Genomic DNA, 22,088 nt, shown 5'->3' with positions numbered 1-22,088 from the left:
GACGAGCACCCCGTCGCCGCGAGTACCACGCCCAACAGCCGAACTGGACTTGGGCTGCTCCAGCTCCAGCCGCTGGAACACTAGCGCACGTGTGGGGCCGTGCGGGAGATGGAGTAACGGGTCGCACGCACGCTCGTCGACAACTGTCCTCACTTTGGTGTGTGCGCACGTCAGTTGCGTCGCGCCGGTCTTCGGCACCCGCCTGGTCTGGCCTGGCCGCGCCAGCCAGCTGACGCGCTGCTGGATCTGCCAGAGATAGCGCACTCGCCATCAGTGGGGCAGATGCCACCTTGGCGAGTGATGCGGATATCGTTGGTCAGGAGTCGCGCGCGTGCGGCGATGTCCGGGGCCGGGGTGGCAGGGGTGCTGGGCGGGGTGTGAGCGGTGAATGATAGCCGTGATGGACTTGGACGCGTCAGGCCTGGTAGTGAGTGCCAAGAGAAGGCATACGCGTGCCGCCTGTGCTACATCAGGCGTGGATGCTGGGAACCCCACGGCGCAGGCTCTCCACTTGAGAGAGGTCAACTGCCGAGGACAAGGTAGCGAGTAAGTAGCCGGCGGTGTGCTCATATGATACAGTGCATGGACACGTTCTCTCCGAATCCGAGACACGAGTGCCCGCCCACCTTTGGCTCATGATCACTGAATGAACGCAGCGACGACAACACCAGCGAGCGCCGCCGCCGCAGCGACGCCAGGTCTCCCCGCGGCGCTCGACTCGAGCGACGCCCTGCTGTCAGCGATGCTACCCCCTATCCCACGCACAGGTAATACGCGCCCCCGTCGCTCTCGAGGAACCACTGGGGGAAGGTGAACTCGACGCCAGGGACCCCGGCACGGCGGCAGAACGACTAGCCATACTCTACCGCGTAGGCGAGGTCGGGGGCCGAGACGCACGCGCGGAGGAGGCACGAGGCCATGAGTGTGTTCCAGGTCTGGGGCGTGAGCGGGGCAACCAGCCCTAGCCAAGCCCGACTCGACTCGCGGCCAGCCCCACCACCCCACCCACCTTGAACTTGCAGTTCAGCGTGATCGCCTCGGGGAAGTTGGTGTCTCGCCCAGGGAGGTTGACGGCCTTGGTGATGCCGCCGTGGCACTGGAGGAACGGCGCTGGGAGTCAGTCAGCGAGGACGTGGGGTGCCGAGGCATACTGGACGCTGTCGTGTCGGGGTCGAGGCTGAACTGCTTGGCGGCGGACAGGGCGGCTGCGTGCGCCGCGAGGAGGAGGGGAGCGAGGAGGAGGAGGAGAGGGAAGCGCATGGTCGGCCGGCGTTAGTGAAGTGAGCGCGATGGTAAACGAGACGACTGCATCGTCATCCCCGTCAACGGCTCTGCGATGTCAGGTAGGATGTGCTGGGGTCCTTTGCTACCCGCACGCTGCTTCGAACAATGCCAACGTGAGTAAGCTACAATAGGTCTTGTGGCTGATGCGCGGCCAAAGCGCCAACCTTGTCAACGCCGAGATCTGCGTCAGTTGGCCGTGGATGGCCGGAGCGGCGGTGGGGCATTGATATCGCCGTGAGCACAGCATACGGCGTGCGTGTGGGCACTTCTCTAGCCGTTAGTTGTCAGCGCCGTGTCGGTGCTTGCGTATCGCCGTCGCGTAGCATACCCGCTACGCCGGCGCCAAGTGTCGGTGTTGAGATTGTCGAGACCGGTGTGGCTTGCGGTGTGTCTCATCGTTGCCAGCAGTCGTCAGGTTGAACTAACTTGATGCACACCTCGCCATGTCTGCAGAGATGTCCAGAAACAACATCTATGTTCGATTCGTCGCATGCAGTGACACACACCCGCAGTCACAGCGCCGCGCCGCGTCGCGCCAAGGCAGGCCTCGACAACACGCCGCAAATGCGCCGTGTATCCCCCGGGCCGGTCTCGGCGCTCAACGCCGGCCCGGCGGTGGTGACGCCGCAACCGGCCATATCGCCCGCGCTGCCAAACCGATAAAGCGGCCGTGTGGGGGTCCTCATCTCTCTCTCTCTCTCCCAAACCCCCACACCCACTGCACCATGTCGTTCGCTGCTCTGTCCGCCTCCTCTGCTGCGCCGCGCTCCGCCGCCGGGCTCAAGGTCATCACCATCAAGGCGGAGGGCATCGAGGCGAGCTTCATCCCGTACGGCGCGCGCCTCGTCTCCCTCCGCGTGCCGGACCGCACTGGCGCCTGGCGCGAGGTGAACGAGGGGTACGCCGACCCGGCGCAGTACCACGCCGAGAAGGGCAACGCGTACTTTGGCGCCGTGGTGGGCCGGTACGCGAACCGCATGGCCCACGGCCGCTTCTCGCTCGGGGGCAAGACCTTCCAGGTCACCAACAACGACCACGGGGGACAGAACGCGCTGCACGGCGGCGTGCGCGGGTATGACGCGCGCGACTGGGCCGTCGAGGCGTCCACGGACACTAGCGTGACCTTTGCGCTTGGTGACGACGGGTTCGAGGGGTTCCCGGGCAAGGTTGTGAGTGGAAAGCAAGCTCAAGCGAGTGCTCACGCCAGCTCGTGCACGCGACCTACACTGTGGCCAAGGGCACCCTCCGCGTCGCGCTCACCGCGCTCCCGCTCGACGAGGCGACGCCGATCCTGCTCACGACCCACGCGTACTTCAACCTGTCGAGCACGCTCGCCCCGACCGTGCTCGACGACGTGCTGCACGTGCCGCAGGGCAGCCGCGTCGTCGCTGTCGACGGCATCTCGGTGCCCACGGGCGAGGTGCTCACGGTGTCGGGCGACCACCCGCTCAACTACACTGCTCCTCGGGTGGTGCGCGACGGCGCGCAGGGCGCCAAATTCTGCGGCGAGGGCGGCGTCGGCATCGACAACTGCTTCGTGTTCGACCGGCCCGAGGCGCCGAACTCGGCCTCCGTCGGCCCGGCACAGGTTATCCTGGCGTCCAAGGCGACTGGTATCCGCCTCAGCGTGCACACAAACCAGCCCGCGATCCAGCTCTACTCTGGTAACGGGTTCGACGGCAGCGTCGAGACCCAGCTCGGAAAGGCAGAGCAGTACAGCTCGATGGCTATCGAGCCACAGGGATGGTGAGTCCGAGTGTGCCACTTTTGTGCTGACGCCGCCCAGGATCGACGCCGTCAACCACCCCGAGTGGGGCTACAACGACGTCTACTCGCCCGCGCGTGCGCAGTATGTCAACATCTCCGAGTATGTCTTTGACACGGTGCCCGAGGGCCAGGAGATCTAGCGAGGTGTAGGTGGAGGGGAGTGGGTGGAGGGGTAGTTCGGAGTAGTCTTCCGTAGGGCTTCATGTGGCGCCGCATGGCGGGTTGGTAGCTTTCAAGGGTACATGCATACAAGTAGAGGTTGTGTGTTGTGGTTGTGACAAGGTGAAGTGGTAGCTTGGAGAGCGGTGTGGTCTGGGAAGGACGTGGCTCGTAGCCCAGTGTTGTGGATCAGGTGGCGTCGTGGGGGATGGGGCCGATGGCGACAGAGCAGTTGGCCGTCGTCCGGCCGGCGCCGCGAACATCAGACCACCACCACCGCCGGGCGGTCTCGGGCGCGACGACGCAGCGCGCGCCATTCGCGGCAATGCCATTCGCTGGCGGACTACACCGGTTCGGGCAGCTTGTCGACCTTGCCGAGGTAGTATGCCGCATTGTCGTTGTAGTTGTCGACGAGTTTGGCGGCGATCAGCACCGACGTGGACGAATCGATAAAGTCCTGCAGTGTGCATGAGTACGTGCGGGAAGACGCCGGTCAGTGAGTGGCCCATGCCAAATGACGCGAGGGCCGAGCGCGGCGCAAGCTGCAAGCCACGCCGCCCGCCTCGGGTGACATTGCGGGCGTGGGCCGCGCTGCATCTCGCAGCGCGCACATGCGCATCGTAACACCCTCACACGCGCATCGTATCACCAAGCCAGCCCCACGCAGACAACCCACCTTGATGCAGAGGTTCATCTCGGCAACGGCCTCGTTGCACTTGACCTGCGGGTGGGTTAGATGGTACTAGAACAGGCTACCCACTACATTGCCGATGATGCGCTCGAGCAGGATCGCCTGCTCGATCTCGTGCGGGTTCTCCATTGCCTGCATTGTGTGTGTGGGACGATGCGTAGGGAGGAAGGGAGGCAAGGAAGGGAGTTGCGGCAAGTGCCCGATACAATAAGAGATGTTGTTATTGTTGCGAGGTTGAGTTGCGCCGAAGGCACGTCACTCGCGTGGTTGTCGCGTGGCTTCCCTGAAGTTTGGTGTGTCAGGCTCCCGTGTCAGTGTCACTTTCTGGCTCCGGCCTAGGTCCGCTCCCCGTTGAATTATTCCACCCCAGAAATCGTGCCATCGTGCGTTCAGTGGGGTGGCACCAGGCAACAGGCCAGGCAGCAGCGCAGCGCAGCCGCACGCGTCAGAACCAGCCAGACTGCCCTGGCGTCAAGCCGGCGCGCCCGGGCTCCCCCGCCCGTGTAAACCACGGCGCGTCCATACCACCCACCACCGCACCACCACCCCAGGTGGCACCCGTCCCTGGCTGTGGCCGCGTAGATCGTTCCACTTTTTTGGGTGAGCCCAGCACCAGCCAGCGAGCCTGTACGCAGTGTGTGCCACCACCACCACCACGCGCACGTCGTAAGATTGTTTTTACATCCAACCACCAACACTGACGCGACCGGTCCATCCCGAATCTCAATCTCGTGCTTTATATATATCCAGAGCGTCGAGACCGCTTGCTTCTTAGACAGACACAGCTTGCCCATTCGTAGTAGACCACACCGCACTTCACCATGGCCGCCGCATACGACGTCGCGATCGACTACGTCCAAAAGTTCGCGCCTGGCATCGCCGAGCAGCTCGTCCGCTCCAATGCCACGGCTGCCCAGAACGCGCTGTACCCCGGCATCGACCTCAGCAGCCTCAGCTACTTTGAGCGCCTCTGGGCCGACTACTACATCTACATGGGCAACGCCATCCTTGCGACTGGTGTCATGAGCTTTGTCCTCCACGAGGTGGGTGGGAGTTGTGGTTGTTGAGTGGTGAGAGGAGGTGCTGACTCGCCTAGGTGGTTTACTTTGGCCGCGCCATCCCCTGGCTCATCATCGACGCGCTGCCCTTCTTCCGCAAGTGGAAGATCCAGCAGAACAAGACGGTCTCGACTGAGCAGATCTGGAAGTGCACCAAGGTCGTCCTCCTCACCCACTTCACCTGCGAGGCTCCCCTCATCTGGCTCTTCCACCCCATCTGCTGCTACTTTGGCATGGCCACGTTCGAGGTTCCCTTCTCGCCTCTGTGGCTCATGGCTGCGCAGATCGCCTTCTTCTTCGTCTTTGAGGACATGTTCCACTACTGGGCTCACCGCGCCCTCCACTGGGGTCCCCTCTACAAGAACATCCACAAGCTTCACCACGAGTTCTCGGCCCCCATCGGCCTCGCCGCCGAGTACGCCCACCCCCTCGAGGTCATGATTCTCGCCCAGGGCACCATCTCGGGCCCCTTCCTCTACTGCCTCTGGCGCAAGGACCTCCACATCCTCACTGTTTACGTCTGGGTCACCCTCCGTCTCTTCCAGGCCGTTGACGCCCACTCGGGCTACGACTTCCCCTGGTCGCTCCGCCACTTCCTCCCCTTCTGGGCCGGCGCCGACCACCACGACTTCCACCACATGGCCTTTGTCAACTGCTTCTCGACTTCCTTCCGCTGGTGGGACTACTCTCTCGGCACCGACGCCAAGTACCACGCCTACAAGGAGCGCATGGCCAAGGCCAAGGCTGCCGAGCGTGCCGCCGTCGAGCAGGCTGAGAACGCCCGCATCGAGCAGGAGGGTGTTGCCGCCGAGCGCGTCGTGCTCTCGTACGGCAAGGGCAAGAAGCAGTAGAGGACGTCACGATTGCGATCTGCGTCTGGCATAGAAAGCGGTCTGGGACTGTGTCTTGGTCGTCAACCCTTCCGGCGGCTAGTAAAGCATATAGCTGTTGGTTGCATACCCATTTACGAGCGGCTGGGTGGGCTGGGGACTGACAGTGTGGTGTTCCGGGGGTCTTCTAACTTGTTCTGACGTCGGCTCCTGGCTGCTTCCTCTCATTGTCGTTCGGGACGGCCCTACTGAGTGGTTCAACTAGACTGAGCATCCGCGTGATCTTGCTGCTCCCACCGGGATGGTTCGACTCTCCGTGACGCGAGGCGGTGTTCCATTCACACTGTTGACACGGGACACCACGTTCAAACCGGCACCACAGGACACTTCGGCCGAAGCCGACCCTGCACTGATAGTCGTCTTCGGCACCGGGGGAAACTATCAGTTCGGTACCGGGGCAGTATCCGCCGCAGTTCATACACTAAGCGGGCATGATACGATGTACGCAGCAGCAGCAGAAATGATACGATGCGCGCAACCGAGATGAGCCGAGGTATGTGTTGATGCAGAGGGCCGGGAGAGGTATATTCGGCAACTGATATGGCTTGTTGCCCGCTGATCACTTGTGGCCAAGAGGTTCCTGGCGTCCGTTGGCTTTCTGATCGCCGTCAAGGCTGCCACATTGGCACGGGCTGCTATGAGGCGGCAATAATATGCGATGTGTCCCCCGTGGACCAGAGCACTCTTTGAGGGCATTGGTGGTCTCGCGCGGGCCGCTGGTCGGCGTCGGTGGTGGGTTGCTGCTGCTACACCAGGCTGGCTGGGGGCACCTGGCCTGCCCGGCGCGCGCTACCGCATCCATGCCTGCGCTGGTCTCGTGCAAATTGTCGTCATCTTGTCCTGGTCAGAGTCTCAGTGAGACGCCTTTTTGACAGCCAGTATCGACCTGGACGGTTGTGGGACGGCGGACGGGGATGGTCGGCCAGGGGCGAGAAGCAGCCTTAGTGTTGACGGCGCGAACGCCATGCACGCGCCCGCGCAACATGCACTCTTTGTCCCACAGTCTTGCGGCCCAGCGAGCCAGCTTCACTTCTCTGCAACAGCGGGCCGCCAGTCGAGGCCGGATGGCGAGGGATCGTCCGCCCAAGGACGATACCACCTTCCCTCCCGCCCATCCACCTTCCAACACTTGACATGCACCGTCCCGGCCGTACCTCCATACCTCTATATGTCAAAAAAATCAGCAGAGCAAGGGCTACACGCCGACCATTTAGTTGCGTGGAGAAGTGGCCACAGTGGGCATGTGGAACATTTACAAGGGTTCCGTAAGCGGTGTGAGTCATCAAGGTGCCCAAGGGCGGTGGCGAGGGCGTTCCTCGGCCTCGCAGCGGCGTCGTGACCGCCTAGAATGATGCGCGGCGGCGCCGACGCACGACGCGTCATGCCGTTGAGGAACGAGCACTTGCCGCCGGCGAGGAGGGGCCAATGGGAGCGCCGAGGAAGGCTGGTAAAGCGCTCGAAACGACGCGTGGTGTCGCGCACCACCTTTGCCCTTCCAACCGTGCATTCCTTACTCATCTCGAGGGGTTTGGCGAATTCTTGATGGTGATAGAATGTACTTTGATGGCGTCGAAGGCTGTGGAAGTGACGAGGGCATACCAGGTGTCTCGAGGGGGTTCCTTCGTGGCATTGGCGGAAGTAAAAGCCACGCATATCCCGCGCGAAAGCCACGAATATGCCACGTGGAAGGGCGGATTGTCTTCTCTGCCCTTCCATCCGTTTCCGCGGTTACGTCGTGGTGGGTGCTAGCGGACACTCGTTGGCTGGGGGCGCTTCCAGTGACAACGCCCCTGGACAGCCAATGATGGTATATTAGTCCTCTACGTGTCTTCTCACCCCGCTTCTCACTTTTCTCAACCACACACTCATCCTTTCCCCCTTTCAAAAGTAAAACTTAGTAACAATGTCGAAGTCTAAGGCTATCGGTATCGACCTCGTGAGTACCAGCTAGAGCAGCTCAGCCGCGCGCTGCCACCAGTCGCTGGCTGGCCTGTCTCGCTCGCTACGGTCAGCCTTCTCCATACTGACCTCGTTTCCCAGGGTACCACCTACTCCTGTGTCGCCGTCTGGCAGAACGACCGTGTCGAGATCATCGCCAACGACCAGGGTAACCGCACCACCCCCTCCTATGTCGCCTTCACCGACTCGGAGCGTCTCATCGGTGACGCTGCCAAGAACCAGGTCGCCATGAACCCCTACAACACCGTCTTCGACGCCAAGCGTCTTATCGGCCGCAAGTTCGAGGACGCCGAGGTCCAGTCGGACATGAAGCACTGGCCCTTCAAGGTCATCTCCAAGGGCGGCAAGCCCTTCATCCAGGTCGAGTACCGCGGTGAGGAGAAGCAGTTCTCCCCCGAGGAGATCTCGTCCATGGTCCTCATCAAGATGAAGGAGACCGCCGAGGCCTACCTTGGCGGCACCGTCTCCAAGGCCGTTGTCACCGTCCCCGCCTACTTCAACGACTCGCAGCGTCAGGCCACCAAGGACGCCGGTACCATTGCCGGCCTCGAGGTCCTCCGTATCATCAACGAGCCCACCGCCGCCGCCATTGCCTACGGTCTCGACAAGAAGACCGAGGGCGAGAAGAACGTTCTCATCTTCGACCTTGGTGGTGGTACCTTCGATGTCTCGCTCCTCACCATCGAGGAGGGCATCTTCGAGGTCAAGGCCACTGCCGGTGACACCCACCTTGGTGGTGAGGACTTTGACAACCGTCTCGTCAACCACTTCGTCCAGGAGTTCAAGCGCAAGAACAAGAAGGACCTCTCTTCCAACGCTCGTGCCCTCCGTCGTCTCCGCACCGCCTGTGAGCGTGCTAAGCGCACCCTCTCGTCGGCTGCCCAGACCTCGATCGAGATTGACTCGCTCTTCGACGGTATCGACTTCTACACCTCGATCACCCGTGCCCGTTTCGAGGAGCTCTGCCAGGACCTCTTCCGCTCCACCATGGAGCCCGTCGAGAAGGTCCTCCGCGACTCCAAGATCGACAAGGCCAACGTCAACGAGATCGTCCTTGTTGGTGGCTCGACCCGTATCCCCAAGATCCAGAAGCTCGTCTCGGACATGTTCTCTGGCCGTGAGCCCAACCGCTCGATCAACCCCGACGAGGCCGTCGCCTACGGTGCCGCCGTCCAGGCCTCGATCCTCAACGGTGAGACCTCGGAGGCCACCCAGGACCTCCTCCTCCTCGACGTTGCCCCTCTCTCGCTCGGTATCGAGACCGCTGGCGGCATCATGACCCCCCTCATCAAGCGCAACACCACCGTCCCCACCAAGAAGTCGGAGATCTTCTCGACCTACTCGGACAACCAGCCCGGTGTCCTCATCCAGGTCTTTGAGGGTGAGCGTGCCAAGACCAAGGACTGCAACCTCCTCGGCAAGTTCGAGCTCGCCGGCATCCCCCCCGCTCCCCGTGGTGTCCCCCAGATCGAGGTCTCGTTCGACGTCGACGCCAACGGTATCCTCAACGTCAACGCTTCCGACAAGACTACCGGCAAGAGCTCCAAGGTGAGTTGACACATGCTAATATAGGGGGAAATGCTGACCAAAAAGATTACTATCACAAACGACAAGGGCCGTCTCTCCAAGGAGGAGATCGAGCGCATGCTCGCCGAGGCCGAGAAGTACGCCGCCGAGGACGCCGAGGTCGCCGAGCGCGTCCAGATCAAGAACGGACTCGAGTCGCTCTCGTACAGCCTTAAATCTACGCTTTCTGAGAACGGCGACAAGTTCTCGCCCGAGGACAAGGCTGCGCTCGAGGCGAAGGTCGAGGAGACGATCAAGTTCCTCGACACCTCGGACGCCGCTTCCAAGGAGGAACTTCAGGAGCACCAGAAGGCACTGGAGGAGGTCTCGAACCCCATCATGCAGCGCTTCTACGCCGCCTCCGGCGGTGCTGGTGGCGCTCCGGGTGCGGCCCCGGGTGGGTTCCCCGGTGCCGGCGGCGCCGCCGGCGCTGGCCACGACGAGCCCTCCGTCGAGGAGGTCGACTAAGCCTCAACCTTAGCATTGTAGAGATGAGTTGAGAGCACTCGATAGCTCTGAGTTAGCAGCATTTGTGTATTTCATTGAGAACCATGCAATTTAGTTCGTGTTCATGTCGAGCAGGCGGGTTCGAGCAAGTGCCACTTTCAACCTGCCACATCCGCCGCACTACCTTTCCCTTACTGACTTGTCCCCTTGACTGACACACTTCAACCTTTTTGGGACTTGGAGCATAGCAGGCGTGCATGGGACTTGGAGTGGTGCAGCATGACTTGTCGTCTGAGGCCCTTCGCACTTCAAGCGGAGGAGGACAGCCCCACCATGGACCGGCGCCACACGGCAGACCTCCACCCTACCTTAGCATCCTGGCCTTCCTGCTCTCCCAGGACTGCTTGGGGTACTATCAGTGAGCATGCCACCAACAACGTCGACGAATCTCTACATACATACACCCCACTCCACAAATCATGTAAACGGCACGTGGGTCAGTGGACACCATTGCACTATTGATAGACGGGAGCTGATTACAAATTTGATTCCGCGTCCCTTGGTCGCATTTCATGAATTAGTAAGTACTTATTTGTTCGACTGTATTGTGCATCTCTTCATTATCTACTCTCCCTTCCCACTCGCCCAACTTCTTGTTGACGCTCAACAGCTGTCGGTCACTCAATCACCCCGACCCACGGGTCATACGGCCGCACTCTCATTCGTATACGCACTCACGCATTCTGACCCAGCACCCTCATCCATAGCATACCTAGCTCACACCGCTCATCCCTGCTGCCTTGCCTCCTTCCGCCAGAGGTTGGCAGGGTCCTTAACCGAACGGTATCAGTCGTTCACCGTGTTAGAGATGGGCGCTTGGGGGTTCAAAACCTTGGGACTTTGCCATCAAGACGACCAAGTCCAACCGCGGCCCCACCTTCCTTGAAACGGTGTGGGCGATCATCATCCACGAGGTCCAACGTATCGAGGACCTTCTGGACCAGGGCGCGACTTGTGCCTCTTCCACCGACACACTTCCGCCTGCTGAAGACCACCGCGGCGGAGGTATTTACGCCATTTGCGTCGACGGCAAGACATATGTCGGCTACTCGACCGAGGTCGCATACAGGCTGCAGCAGCATGGCGATGACAACTGCCTCACCAACAACGAGTCGCACGACCTGAGGTCGTCACCGGCGTGGGCCAGGCGTCGACAGGTCCTCGTCCTTGAAGCTCCCCCCGGCACGCGCGGGACGACCCTGCATCTCGCCGAGTTAGTCGTGCACGTGCTCTTCAAGACCGCCCAGTCGGGCATGATCGACCACAATCTCTTCGACGTGCAGTTTTACAAGTCTAGCCCCAAGTGGCTACGTGAGTGCCTCTGGCGTTGACCTCTCACTGACCTGCTAGCACATGAGATTGAACATCTCATGAAGCGCCCCTCACAGTGGGCTCAGGCGGGCAAGTTCATACCCCTGAACAGCGACACGGAGAACTGGAAGAAGCTCGCCGGTGACGCTTTCGCGGTGCCCTGCCCTGCGAAGACGATGTCGAGGTTCATACACGCATCGTATCGCAAGCAGATCACATTCCGGCTTCGGAAGAAGTACAAGATCCCCAGCGCGATGTTCGTGGGCACAGCGCCGCGTGAGCCCACGATGAAGGCCCTTGACCAAATGGCTCCAACCAGGCTCATGCGCTAGTCGGTCAAGGACGCCACCTCCTGGCTCGGGGACACTGCCAACCCCTACTACAACCTGCTTGGGAGCGACCGAGACGAGCGTGCTGTCGCATCCATTCTCCACTATTGTGGCCCGTGCAACCTGAGCCACACAGGGATTGCGTCCAGCTAACTGCCCAGCTTTTGGTTCGTCGAGCACTCAAAGGAAGGCGCCTACACCGACGCTCTGGAGCTCGCATTCTACACCTACCTCGGAGCGGCGTACACCAGCCAGCGGACTTTGCGGGCGGTCAAGAAGCGAGTCATGCTCAAAATCAAGCAAACGGCCCAGTTTGTTATTGACGAGGTCGAGTACAACCAGCTGTTGGTCCAGTAGAAGAACTGTGAGTTCCTACCTGCGTTCCAGCCTGGTCGCCATTAATGCCTCAGATGCCGAGCCCAAGCGGGGCGAACTCGAGAACGAAGTCTACCCCTACTCCGACGTGATCGGTGAGAGTCATTCTGGGCGACACTGTTGTTCTGACCATTCAGGCCTCGCGATCCAGCGCGTTAACCTCATCGGCGACACGAGTGAGGCCAAGGCGCCCTTTCCTTATGAGCGCCGTACGCGAAGCACCAGTCGCATGACCAAGCGTGAGTTGTCGCGCTTTGTTGGAAGCGACGCATAGCACTGACAAGAGTGTCAGTGTGTACGTTGTTCTTCTCCCGAGAGCTAGACGAGGTGGACGGCCAGTGGTCGTACACCGCGCCCACCAAGTTCCTCCCGACGCTCAATACGGGTGCGGGGGCAGCGGTGGTTCGAAGCTGGATTGTCGACGCCCTCCAGAAGCTCGCGGAAGAAGATGACCCCTTTGGCGACGAGAATCATCTTGGTGACAATGTCTTCGACGACGACAACCTCGTCGACCACTTTGAGGCGCTGCACAACTTGCCCGGGCGCAAGAACGCGGACAAGACTGCGTTTATCCTGGCTATGTGTACGTCAATCTCGGGCTCAATGAAGCTGACCGTCCCAGGGAACGAAGCCGACAAGCGGGGCTTCGGATTCAAGATCCCGGCCGACATCTTCAAGCAGACATGTGACTACGTGGACCAGCGGAAGCGGCTGGCACTGAAAGCAAACCGCCTTTACTCGGCTCGAGAGCGCAACATCATCAGAGAGCGCAACATCATCATAGCGTAAGTTCAGGTTGGTTGCCTTTCGCTCATCAAACAGACACGTTCTCAAAGTCTTCAAGGAGGGGCGCCATGTTTCAGCAATGGAGCTGAACAAGCTTCTGCCCGCTCGCTCTCAGTCGAACCTGCGCGCGTGGGTGACGAAGAACCGCCGTGCCCTTGCAGAGGCCATGTTGGGACGACTGGACTACTCCCTGTTCACCGGGGACATCCGAGAAGAAGACGAGGAGGAGGCTGAGCAGGATGAAGAGACCGAGGAGGAGAAGGAGGCCGAGGAGGAGGAGGAGGAGGCCCTGGAGGAGGAGGACGGCCACTGGAATATGGAGGTGGACGAAGACGACGAATCCGACGTCTTCACCCCCCGACCGCAGCCCACTTCTTCGTCGCGCACAACAACTCGACCTGCCACCACCACGAGAGCTTCCACCTCGACTGGGTCGAGCACTCGCCCTAGCCGCCGCGCCCCTCCCAAGTCCTTTGTCTTCGACCCTTTCAAGTCCTTTCCTCCGACCTCGTCGACCAGGACGGGTTGAGGAGGTAGATAAGCTGGATGATGGTGAGGAGGATGAGGATGACTGTGAGGAGACCTCCACTACGAGACCGCCACACACATCTTCGGCCTCACGCACAGCTCCTCCTTCCACAACCGCGACGGCTTCCACCTCGTCCGGCAGCCGCCCCATCCGCCCGAGCCGCCATGCCGTTCCAAAGTCCCTCCCCAGCGACCCATTTGCGTGCTTCCCCGCCGGCTCCTTCGACGACTAGGCCGCCGCCGGTACCGCTAGTCATGCCCACCACGAGCCCTCCATCGAGGAGGCGAGGAGGGTCTCCGCCCCTAAGACGCCATCCGGCGAACATTCGATAGTGCTGGTCGCATCTGAGTCGACCTCAAAGTATGTGAGCCATTGCTTGACCGTTAGCCTCGACCTCGTTTGACCTCATACATACCTTCGGCCACGACCCGTAGTCCGCATGTTTACGGAGAATCGAGAGGTGGCCGACGAAGGCGTTGGCCGTCTCTGCTCGGGAAAGAGCATCGCGTTTCGGCTTGGATTGCAGCCGGGTGCGGTTGGGCAAGTTGCCTGCCACTGCCGTGTTGATCATGCACTTCACCGTCAGGCCCAACTCTCTCTTGTTGTAAGAGACGTTATAAGAGTAACCTAACGATAGGAAAACAGGAAAAATGGCGTTAAATACCACCAGAGGCGCCAGAGTGGCGCGCTCGCTTTCCAACATCTCTTGCCATCGGCGTGGCGCAGTCGTGTGAGGATTGGGGGCGGGGGAACGACTGGCGAAAAGGCTGGCCTGTTCAGCTCTGTCCCAGAGCTGGGTCGTGCGAGAGGTTGAACCAAAACAAAGTCCGGGCGTTCTGTTAGACTTACCTCTGAAATGCGGACACAAACCTAGTAGTGGCGGTGTGTGGTGTAGGCGATGACGGCGAGTGGCACTGACTCCAAGATCAGCCTCGTGGGAGACTTAAAGACACTAGGCAAGTCGACTAGAGAGATAGTACAAGACGATACATTAGACAGAGGGGTAACTATGCACGGTATGGGCTAGTTATAGTAGAATGTATCGGAGTGGACTGAATAGAGTGGCACCAGCCAATGTGGCGTTGTGACACGGTGGCCACAAGGTGTTTGCAACCGAGGGGACATGCAGCCAACCCCCGCCCAGATCAGTCAACCGGAAGGCTGTCAAGACAAGGCACGCACATGATTCTACACGTGAAATGCAAACATGAGACGCCGGTGGACGGCATGAAGCTTCGAAGGGGAAAATACTGTACAGACAGAAACGGAATCGGCGGCTTCGAACAATTACTGCACCGGTGGGATGCTGTCGGGAAGGTTATCGGGGTGCGGCCCCGAGCCGACTACTTGGGCGCCTTCGAGGTCTTGGGCTTCGTAGATGTCTTGGGCGCCTTCGAGGTCGTGACGCTCTTAGAAGTCTTGCTGCGCTTGGACGACTGGGACGACTTGCCGCTCGCGCGCTTTGGCGCCGTCCCCGATTTGTTCCCAGCGGCGGGGAGGGGACGCGATGCTGTTCTGTCAATTTGTTCCATCTGACAGCGTCGAAGCAGAGGACTCGAGGACGATGTGCTCCCGAGACCAACGAGTTGGACACTCACCGCCAGACGTCTTCTGGTGCTTTCCGTCACTCTCCTCGAGCTCGTCGTCCATACGGTTGACTCTGATCACTTCCGCATCAACGCCCTTCGGATCAGCACGGCAAGGAAGGTTGGCTCACCATGGGCGCTCCGGCCTCTTCGTCCTCCTCCTTCGGCGCCTGTGACTCTGGACGTCCCGACGCGTCTTGAGCGGTAGGAGCTCCCTGCTGCCAGTGTTAGTGCATTCTAAGAGTGTCAGCCATTGCTCACAAACTGGCGACTCTTCTTCCGTGCCGCTGCCTCTGGGTATTCCTCCGCGAGTCGCTTCTCCGCTTTGGCCTGACCCTCCTTGGTGTTTGCCTTCCTCGTCAGCTGGAATCAGTGCCTAATTTCTCACATGCATAGGGTTATTTGCCCTTGGCACTTGGATTAGCAACCATGTCAGCACAGGGTTCTCTCGTTTTGGGAGGTGAGGGCTTGTCATTGGGGCTAGGGGGTTATGAGAGTTAGGGGGGCTAGGACCTGGTGAGGAGACTGCGCGGTGAGACGCGCAAACCACTGGAGGGAAGGTGTACTCGGGGACAAGACGTGAGTATGATGGAGGAAGGAAGTAAGTGTGAGAGAGACCGCTACTCTCACCTGCCTTGCCAAGCCTTGCCATGTCAAGTGGTCGATGAAGGAGGCGGTGGATGAAAGCAATGAATGGGGGGAAATGGAGAGAAAAGAGCACCAGAATAACATTAATAACATGCAACAGACGTCGTGGCAGTGGGGGAATGGCCGGGCAAGACAGGGGAAAAGGGGGAGAGGAGGAAGACGAGGAAGACGGGTGACTGGACTGGAGGAAGACATGGCACGAGGAAAGTCGGAATTTGGGGCCCCTGGCGTCCTTGCAGCTGAGCCGAGCGCCCGCCGCAAGTAGGAGTCAAGAATGCGCACTTATGCCTTCCCGTGTTATCTCCACTGTGCACACCCTGACTATTCTCAGCACTACATGCGTACACCGTGCCGGTGCGCTCAAATACCCAATGATCCTGTTCAATTTCCCTTGGCCAGCTCCTCGTCCTCGGCCGCCAGCGCCGCGTTGAGAATGTCCACCGCCTTGCCGACCTCGGTAAATGTGTTGTAAAGCACCACAGGCGAGAGGCGAATGACGTGAGGCTGGCGCTCGTCACCAACGAGACCGGCCTCGAGCATGCGGTCAAACACGCGAGGCATGACGCCTGGGCGGGCGGGGTGGATCTCGAGCGACAGCTGGGTGCCGCGCCACGGGTTCTCGGGGGTGAGGATCCTGAAGCCGGCTTTGGTGTCGTTGGGTCCGGGCGCCTTGTCAGTGTAGTACTTGGATGCGCGGAGGAGCGAGTCGAGTGCGCCAGTGAGGCGGATGGCCTTGGCGCGGAGGTTGTCGAACCCGGCCTTGTCGATAATCTCGAGCGTGGCGAGGAGGGGGATCGAGCCGAGGACGTTGGTGTTGGAGTGCTGGTAGCCCTTGGCGCCTGGTGTGGGCTCAAACTGGGGCTTCATCTGGAAACGCGTCTTCTCGTCGTTGCCCCACCAGCCGGCGAGGCGGCGGTTGTTGTCATCCAGGCCGTCGCGGATAAAGTAGCCGCCGACGGCGCCGGGGCCAGAGTTGAGGTACCTGTGTGTGGTGTCAGAGGTGGTCGGGGTTACCAGGACTGCAACTCCAGCACTATGCTGGCAGGGCTCTTATGCAGTGCCAGTCACTCAATCGACTCACTTGTACGTGCACCAGACGGCAAAGTCGACTTCCCACTTGTTGAGCTCAATCTTGACGTTGCCGACTCCGTGGGCCATGTCGAGGCCGAAGAGCGCGCCAATGTCGTGCGTCTTCTTGGACAGGGTGGGGGCGTCGAACACCTGGCCGGTGTAGTACTGCACCAGGGGGAGCCAGACGATGGCGATCTGGGGTGAGCAGTACTCGTACTAGTCAGCCTACCTCGTCCTTGTTCTTCTCGAGCACCTCGAGAATGTCCTCGGTGCGGAGCGTCTCCTCGCCTTCGCGTGGTGCGAGGGCAATGACCGAGTCCTTGACCTGCTCGGGCGAAAGGACATCGCTGTGGAGGTTGGGGTGGGAGTAGATGGCGTACTGCGGGGTCAGCGGCTAGCTCAAAGAAGGTGCAGCCCACCCAGTCGCTCGGGAACGCGCCCTTCTCAATCACAATCTTCCAGCGCTTGGGCGTGGGCTTGTAGAACGTCGTGAAGAGGTTGTGAATGTTGCCCGTGAGCGTGGCGGTGTGGGCCACCTCGCTCTCCTTGGCGCCGACGAGGCGCGCGAGGTGGGGCGTGAGTGGGCGGTCGACATACTTCCAGGGGCGGTCGTACTTGTGGTTGAAGTGGCCAAAGACGGCGCTGGGAGTGTGAGCTGGGGTAGAAGAGTTCACGCTCACCTCGTCGACCACGTATCCAGCTCCTCGAGGACGTGCTGCCTTGCCTTCTTGCTCAGCAGGCCCAGCGAGTTGCCGCAGAAGTAGATCGCCTTGCCGTCTGGGCGAGTAGGTCAGCATCTGTGCGTTCGCGCGACGACGGTGTTTGCGAATGGGGAGTGCAGCTGGCGCTCGGAGTGCAGACGAGAGCTCGTCCGGCGGCTCAGCGAGCTCTGGCACGGTCACACCACCTCCCTCTCAGCCCCAGTAGCCCGATATCCAGCGCCGCGGCTCCCAACCTCGCCATCCCCACACTCCCCCGCCATGACGCAACCTCCACCACGACTCACCAACTTTCGCTCCGCTCGCCCTCGCGTCGGGAATCTCAAACTCGTCGCGAGTCCACTTGAGCGGGTCCTCGGCGTCGAGCTGGGCGAGCTGCTCCTTGGTGGGTGGGGGTGTCATGATGCGATTGTGAGAACGCTGTGGGGATTAGACGTCAATAGGGGAGCTTATGACTTAACCAGATCGATCTTGGCTCTGAGCTCCGCGGACTTGGCCGCGGCGACGCCGACCAACTCGTGCTGCGATGATACTGCGGCGCTGCGGGGTAACTCTCCCACGATTGCCGCCTCGCCACGTGCCCGTGCCTGAGTCACTTCGGGCCTAACCGTCCGGCCGTCCCGCTGTACCATCCGGCAGTGTCCGGCCACGAGACATTGCCATCGTCCGTCTTTTTCAGTGACGCCGAACACGACGACAACGACGACAACGACCGACCTTTGCATCACACCTCGACATACCCACAACTAGAACTCACGCGACGAGGTCCACGACAAAGCATAGGAAGCACAGCTCGCCATGTCCACCCCCACCCCCACCCCCTCGCGCTTCGTCGTCGGCACGCGCAAGTCCAACCTCGCGCTCATCCAGACGCAGTGGGTCGCCGACGCGCTCGCCGCCGCCAACTCGCCCGCGACGTTCCCCGTCGAGCACATGACAACGCTGGGCGATAGGAATCAGACGACGCCGCTGCACGAGCTGTCGCCGTTCAACTCTGCGCAGCCGGCCAAGTCGCTCTGGACCGACGAGCTCGAGAGCGCGCTCCTCGACGGCCGGTTCGACCTCCTCGTCCACTCGTGCAAGGACGTGCCCACGGCCATCCGCGACGGATGCGAGTTTGCTGCCCTGCTCGAGCGCCACGACCCCCGCGACGCGTTCGTCGTCAAGCAGGGCCTGCCGTACAAGTCGCTCGACGAGCTGCCCGCTGGTAGTGTGATTGGCACTGGCTCGGTGCGCCGCGTCGCCCAGCTGTCCCGCGCGTACCCCAAGCTCAAGTTTGCTGACATGGTGAGTTTTGTGGGAGAGGTGTGGGTGAGATGGGATTTTCCGATCCGGACGGGTCTTGTGGGCCGATGGCGTCGGCACACGCCGAGGCAGACAAAGCACCTTGGTTCATCGCCATCTCCTCCACACCATGTCGCACATCCCCCGCTGACACACCCCAGCGCGGCAACCTCAACACCCGCCTCGGCAAGCTCGACGCGCCCGACTCGCCGTTCGCGGCGCTCATCCTCGCCATCAGTGGCATGGTGCGCCTCGGCGCCGGCGACCGGCTGACCGCGCCGCTCGAGTACCCCGTGCTGATGCACGCCGTTGGGCAGGGCGCGCTCGCCGTCGAGATCAGGCAAGGCGACGTCAAGACGCGCGAGGCGCTCCGCAAGGTCAGCCACTGGCAGACCGAGTGGCGTGTTGGCGCCGAGCGCGGCTTGCTGCGCGAGCTCGAGGGCGGCTGCTCCGTGCCCGTCGGCGTCGAGACGACGTTGACAGAGCTGCCCGCGGACGACGCCACGCCCGCGCACTACCCCGCCGACACGTTCCCCGCGCCGACGTCCGCCTCGCCCACGCTCCACTTCTCGGGCATCCTGCCCACCACCACGCCCCTGCCCGTCGACGGCGAGACCCCCGCCCTCCAGACCCGCAGGGTCAAGCTCGACCTCAAGGCGTGCGTCACGTCCACCGACGGCTCAAGGCATGTTCTGTACGAGCCTGGACCGGCCGTCATCACGTCGTGGCGCGAGGCGGAGCGCTGGGGCGAGGAATGCGCGCGCCAGCTGCGAACCCTCGGCGCGAGCGAGATCCTCGAGGTCATCGAGACGGACCGCAAGGCGCGCGAGGCTAGCGCGCTGGCCAAGGCGGCCGTGCTGCAGGCGCAGTCGGCGTAGGTTGTAGAGGGTGTTACGGATTCATACTACATGTTGCATAGGATATACCCCGCGGAAGATGCATAGTGTAACTATCGGCGGCGCCCCGCGACTATCGTCGGTTACGCCCTCCCTCGCCGACAACACCCATCGCAGTCCGCTTACTCGCCGCAACGGCCGCGGCGTCGAGCTCGGCCTCGCGCTGGATACGCTCAATCTCCTCCAGGAGCGGCCTGTACTCGTCGTAGCGTGCGCTCGACAGGTCTGGTGGCGTTAGTCAAGTCCCCTGCTCCGCACCCACGGAATCCCTCGCGCCGCAGCGCCTTGCCGCGGCTCCCGCTCCGCCCGTACGCCGTTCCGGCCCAGTACTCTTTCGTGCGCTCGTAGAACATGCGCAGGTTTTCGCCTGGGAGCGGGGTGGAGAGCACGTCCTCGTCGGTGCGCGTGGCGTCCTTGGCCACACCCATGAACTTGGTTGCGCGTTGGCGCAGCGCGTCCTAGCTGTTAGCGATGCTCTCGCTCCGACCCACCTTCTCAGCCTGGGACAAGGCCGCGTGGCGTGCCTCCTTGGCCGCGTCGTCGTCCTCGTCCTCGTCGAGCGCGGCAATCTCCTCTTCGTCGTCGTCGTCGCTCTCATCATCCTCCTCCTCGTCTTCCTCGTCCGAGTCATCCGACCCGCCCTCGTCGTCGCTGCCCTTCCATTCGAGCTCCTCCAGGCCTGTGCCGCGGAGATGGTTGAACCGGTCCAGCTTCTCCAAATTGAGGGTGATAAAGTCGTCGAGGGTGTACTCGCGTGCAGGGTTGGTCGTCTCGTAGATCCCTCCGTAGCTGGTGAGTCAGAGCATGCACGTGATAATCTACCCACATGAAGAGCGTGTTCTTGACGATCGCCAGCATGGCATTGTATCGCGTCAACGGGATAGTCCTCTGCGGGTCGTCCGCGTCGTCTTCGGGCTCTGGCACCGGTGTGGCCGCCGGTGATGGCGACGGGCGTGATGGCTTGACCTCGTCGCCGTCGTCCTAGGCTGTCAGTCAAAGGTGCAGCTCGCTCCACCCACCTCATCATCATCGCCCTCCTCGCCATCAACATCCATGTCCTCCTCGTCGTCCTCCTTAACCTCCACCTCGACTTTCTTCGCGCGGCGCTTCCCGCCCATCTTCTTCCTCTTCTTCAAGTTGAGGCTCGTCCACCGTCCATTCCCAGCTGGGTTGTATGCAAACCTGTGCGGGTAAGCCCCATCTCGCGGAGTTAGTCACCCACAGATCATTGTAGAAGACACTCTCCATGCTCTCCTCGTCCTTCTCCTCGTCCAGCACACCACCAAAGAGCACACCCATGCCCTTGCTCGCCCAGTGGGCCATGGTGCTGCCAGATCGCAGAGACGGGGCGTAGCCTGCCTTCTTCCGGCGCTCCCACTTGAGCTTTGAGAGGTCCTCGTCCATCCTGAGAGTTAGCTTGGAAGCGGCACACACAACTCACCTCAACAGCCACCCATCATCCAACGGCATGCCCTTGGGTCTTGTCCCCTTGACATACTCCTTGCGATAGCCGCCATAGAGGATTGCGCCCTCGGGACAAGGGATGAACGAGAAGCCACTTCGGGGTCTGGGGTATCAGCTCATCACTCCATACCCCGAACTCACCCCGGCGCCCGGTCCTTGTCAATGTGCTCAATCTGCGTCCACTTGTACGTCGTGGTGTCAAAGATCCACAGATCGGAGAGGTAGTTGGCTGCGGCGTTAGCGGGTATACATGACGAACACACGGCACCCACTCTTCACGCCCACGTCAATGAAGCCACCAAAGAGGATCACGTATTGCTTCCAGAGCACCATGCGGTGTCCACTTCGTCCAGACGGACCACGCTTGAACTCGATCTTGTCCCACGAGTGCGTCTTGATGGAGAAGAGCCACATGTCCTTGTAGTGGTGGAAGCTGGTCTGAGTTGGCGAGGCATACTCGCCGCCTGTGCGGGTCAGCCAACCCTGTGACATATTAACCCACCAAAGATCAAGATGCCGCCTCCCTCGGCCAAGCCAGCACCAGCGACGCCAGCAGCACTACTACGCGGCGCAGGCGCAATACCGCTCTTGTACTCCCTCCACTCGTCCTTTATAACGTCATACCTCAGCGTGGACGAGTAGAATGTCGCGCGAGACCCATCAAAGTACTCGCCAAAGAGGAGGTACAAGTGGTTGCTCTCAGACGACAGAGTCGACGGCGAGGCGAGGAAGAGTGCGCCCGTGCGCGGTGGTGGTGGAGACTCGAGCGTCGTGACTGTGTTTGCAGCTTGCTACGAAGCCATATCAGTGCACCATCACACGCCGACGCCACCACTCACCGCCTCCATCTCCGCTTTGTACCGTGCAAGGATGGCGTCGAGATCCTCATCATCGTCATCATTGGCGTCCTTCCCCTTGCCCTTTCCCTTTGTAGTCGCCTTGATTGCCTGGGCCTCCTTCTTTGCCGCCTTGTCTGCCTGTTTGGCCTTTTTGGCCGCCTTGGCTGCCGCCTTTCCGGTGTTCTTGTTTGGCGCCATGAGTTTGTGGGAGGGAGTGGGGAAAGTCGAGCCGCGTCGAGGGATGCCCTCCACTCTTGTGATTTTGGAAAGTGGAGGTGGTGCGCGTCACTGGGCGGGCGGGTCGAGTGCCACACTGGCACTAACGCCGTCAGCCTCACCCAGCAGCTCGCCGCCAGCCCAGCCAGGCTCA

General features: G+C 61.2%; 11 protein-coding genes across 11 annotated transcripts; 6 read left to right on the top strand and 5 right to left on the bottom strand.

Annotated features, from left to right (window-relative positions):
* Nucleotides 1-639: 639 nt before the first annotated feature.
* LOC62_02G002271 (uncharacterized protein) lies at nt 640-1,260 on the bottom strand (the record flags this gene model as incomplete). Its single annotated transcript, XM_062768780.1, is given in 5 exon segments — nt 640-730; nt 766-851; nt 867-935; nt 1,010-1,110; nt 1,152-1,260. The coding sequence occupies 5 exon segments, from the start codon at nt 1,258-1,260 to the stop codon at nt 640-642; spliced, it is 456 nt and encodes a 151-aa protein (XP_062624764.1).
* Nucleotides 1,261-2,009: 749 nt separating this feature from the next.
* Nucleotides 2,010-3,191, top strand: ARB_05372 (putative aldose 1-epimerase; the record flags this gene model as incomplete). The annotated part of the gene is made up of 3 exons (XM_062768779.1): nt 2,010-2,453; nt 2,492-3,030; nt 3,071-3,191. 3 exons carry the CDS (start codon nt 2,010-2,012, stop codon nt 3,189-3,191), a joined length of 1,104 nt encoding a protein of 367 aa, XP_062624763.1.
* Nucleotides 3,192-3,250: 59 nt separating this feature from the next.
* dad4 (DASH complex subunit dad4) lies at nt 3,251-4,077 on the bottom strand. The gene is made up of 3 exons (XM_062768778.1): nt 3,971-4,077; nt 3,887-3,931; nt 3,251-3,667 (listed from the first exon to the last, which is right to left on the bottom strand). Exons 1-3 carry the CDS (start codon nt 4,037-4,039, stop codon nt 3,554-3,556), a joined length of 228 nt encoding a protein of 75 aa, XP_062624762.1. The 5' UTR covers nt 4,040-4,077; the 3' UTR covers nt 3,251-3,553.
* A 516-nt stretch (nt 4,078-4,593) lies between these two features.
* Nucleotides 4,594-5,930, top strand: erg25 (Methylsterol monooxygenase). Its single transcript, XM_062768777.1, has 2 exons — nt 4,594-4,944; nt 4,998-5,930. The coding sequence occupies exons 1-2, from the start codon at nt 4,723-4,725 to the stop codon at nt 5,808-5,810; spliced, it is 1,035 nt and encodes a 344-aa protein (XP_062624761.1). The 5' UTR covers nt 4,594-4,722; the 3' UTR covers nt 5,811-5,930.
* A 1,766-nt stretch (nt 5,931-7,696) lies between these two features.
* Nucleotides 7,697-9,946, top strand: HSS1 (Heat shock protein HSS1). The gene is made up of 3 exons (XM_062768776.1): nt 7,697-7,785; nt 7,890-9,356; nt 9,402-9,946. The coding sequence occupies exons 1-3, from the start codon at nt 7,753-7,755 to the stop codon at nt 9,840-9,842; spliced, it is 1,941 nt and encodes a 646-aa protein (XP_062624760.1). The 5' UTR covers nt 7,697-7,752; the 3' UTR covers nt 9,843-9,946.
* Nucleotides 9,947-11,134: 1,188 nt separating this feature from the next.
* Nucleotides 11,135-11,524, top strand: LOC62_02G002266 (uncharacterized protein; the record flags this gene model as incomplete). Its single annotated transcript, XM_062768775.1, has 2 exons — nt 11,135-11,192; nt 11,232-11,524. The coding sequence occupies 2 exons, from the start codon at nt 11,135-11,137 to the stop codon at nt 11,522-11,524; spliced, it is 351 nt and encodes a 116-aa protein (XP_062624759.1).
* Nucleotides 11,525-11,806: 282 nt separating this feature from the next.
* LOC62_02G002265 (uncharacterized protein) lies at nt 11,807-13,211 on the top strand (the record flags this gene model as incomplete). Its single annotated transcript, XM_062768774.1, has 6 exons — nt 11,807-11,865; nt 11,909-11,991; nt 12,034-12,135; nt 12,219-12,479; nt 12,519-12,681; nt 12,719-13,211. 6 exons carry the CDS (start codon nt 11,807-11,809, stop codon nt 13,209-13,211), a joined length of 1,161 nt encoding a protein of 386 aa, XP_062624758.1.
* A 1,343-nt stretch (nt 13,212-14,554) lies between these two features.
* Nucleotides 14,555-15,272, bottom strand: LOC62_02G002264 (uncharacterized protein; the record flags this gene model as incomplete). The annotated part of the gene is made up of 5 exons (XM_062768773.1): nt 14,555-14,721; nt 14,810-14,894; nt 14,929-15,015; nt 15,059-15,148; nt 15,186-15,272. The coding sequence occupies 5 exons, from the start codon at nt 15,270-15,272 to the stop codon at nt 14,555-14,557; spliced, it is 516 nt and encodes a 171-aa protein (XP_062624757.1).
* A 275-nt stretch (nt 15,273-15,547) lies between these two features.
* BNA5 (Kynureninase) lies at nt 15,548-17,654 on the bottom strand. Its single transcript, XM_062768772.1, has 6 exons — nt 17,523-17,654; nt 17,197-17,293; nt 16,936-17,158; nt 16,746-16,895; nt 16,527-16,711; nt 15,548-16,427 (listed from the first exon to the last, which is right to left on the bottom strand). Exons 1-6 carry the CDS (start codon nt 17,635-17,637, stop codon nt 15,827-15,829), a joined length of 1,371 nt encoding a protein of 456 aa, XP_062624756.1. The 5' UTR covers nt 17,638-17,654; the 3' UTR covers nt 15,548-15,826.
* Nucleotides 17,655-17,894: 240 nt separating this feature from the next.
* HEM3 (Porphobilinogen deaminase) lies at nt 17,895-19,466 on the top strand. Its single transcript, XM_062768771.1, has 2 exons — nt 17,895-18,522; nt 18,681-19,466. Exons 1-2 carry the CDS (start codon nt 18,034-18,036, stop codon nt 19,395-19,397), a joined length of 1,206 nt encoding a protein of 401 aa, XP_062624755.1. The 5' UTR covers nt 17,895-18,033; the 3' UTR covers nt 19,398-19,466.
* A 22-nt stretch (nt 19,467-19,488) lies between these two features.
* KEL3 (Kelch repeat-containing protein 3) lies at nt 19,489-21,923 on the bottom strand (the record flags this gene model as incomplete). The annotated part of the gene is made up of 11 exons (XM_062768770.1): nt 21,719-21,923; nt 21,382-21,670; nt 21,152-21,343; nt 21,021-21,108; nt 20,857-20,982; nt 20,638-20,820; nt 20,435-20,597; nt 20,242-20,396; nt 19,907-20,204; nt 19,678-19,873; nt 19,489-19,640 (listed from the first exon to the last, which is right to left on the bottom strand). Exons 1-11 carry the CDS (start codon nt 21,914-21,916, stop codon nt 19,489-19,491), a joined length of 2,040 nt encoding a protein of 679 aa, XP_062624754.1. The 5' UTR covers nt 21,917-21,923.
* Between the last annotated feature and the right edge of the window lie 165 nt (nt 21,924-22,088).

The sequence above is a fragment of the Vanrija pseudolonga genome, chromosome 2 (assembly GCF_020906515.1).
Source record: "Vanrija pseudolonga chromosome 2, complete sequence".
NCBI lineage: Eukaryota > Fungi > Basidiomycota > Tremellomycetes > Trichosporonales > Trichosporonaceae > Vanrija > Vanrija pseudolonga.
Note: the sequence above shows the minus strand (reverse complement) of the source record. Positions and strands in the feature narration are given on the sequence as shown.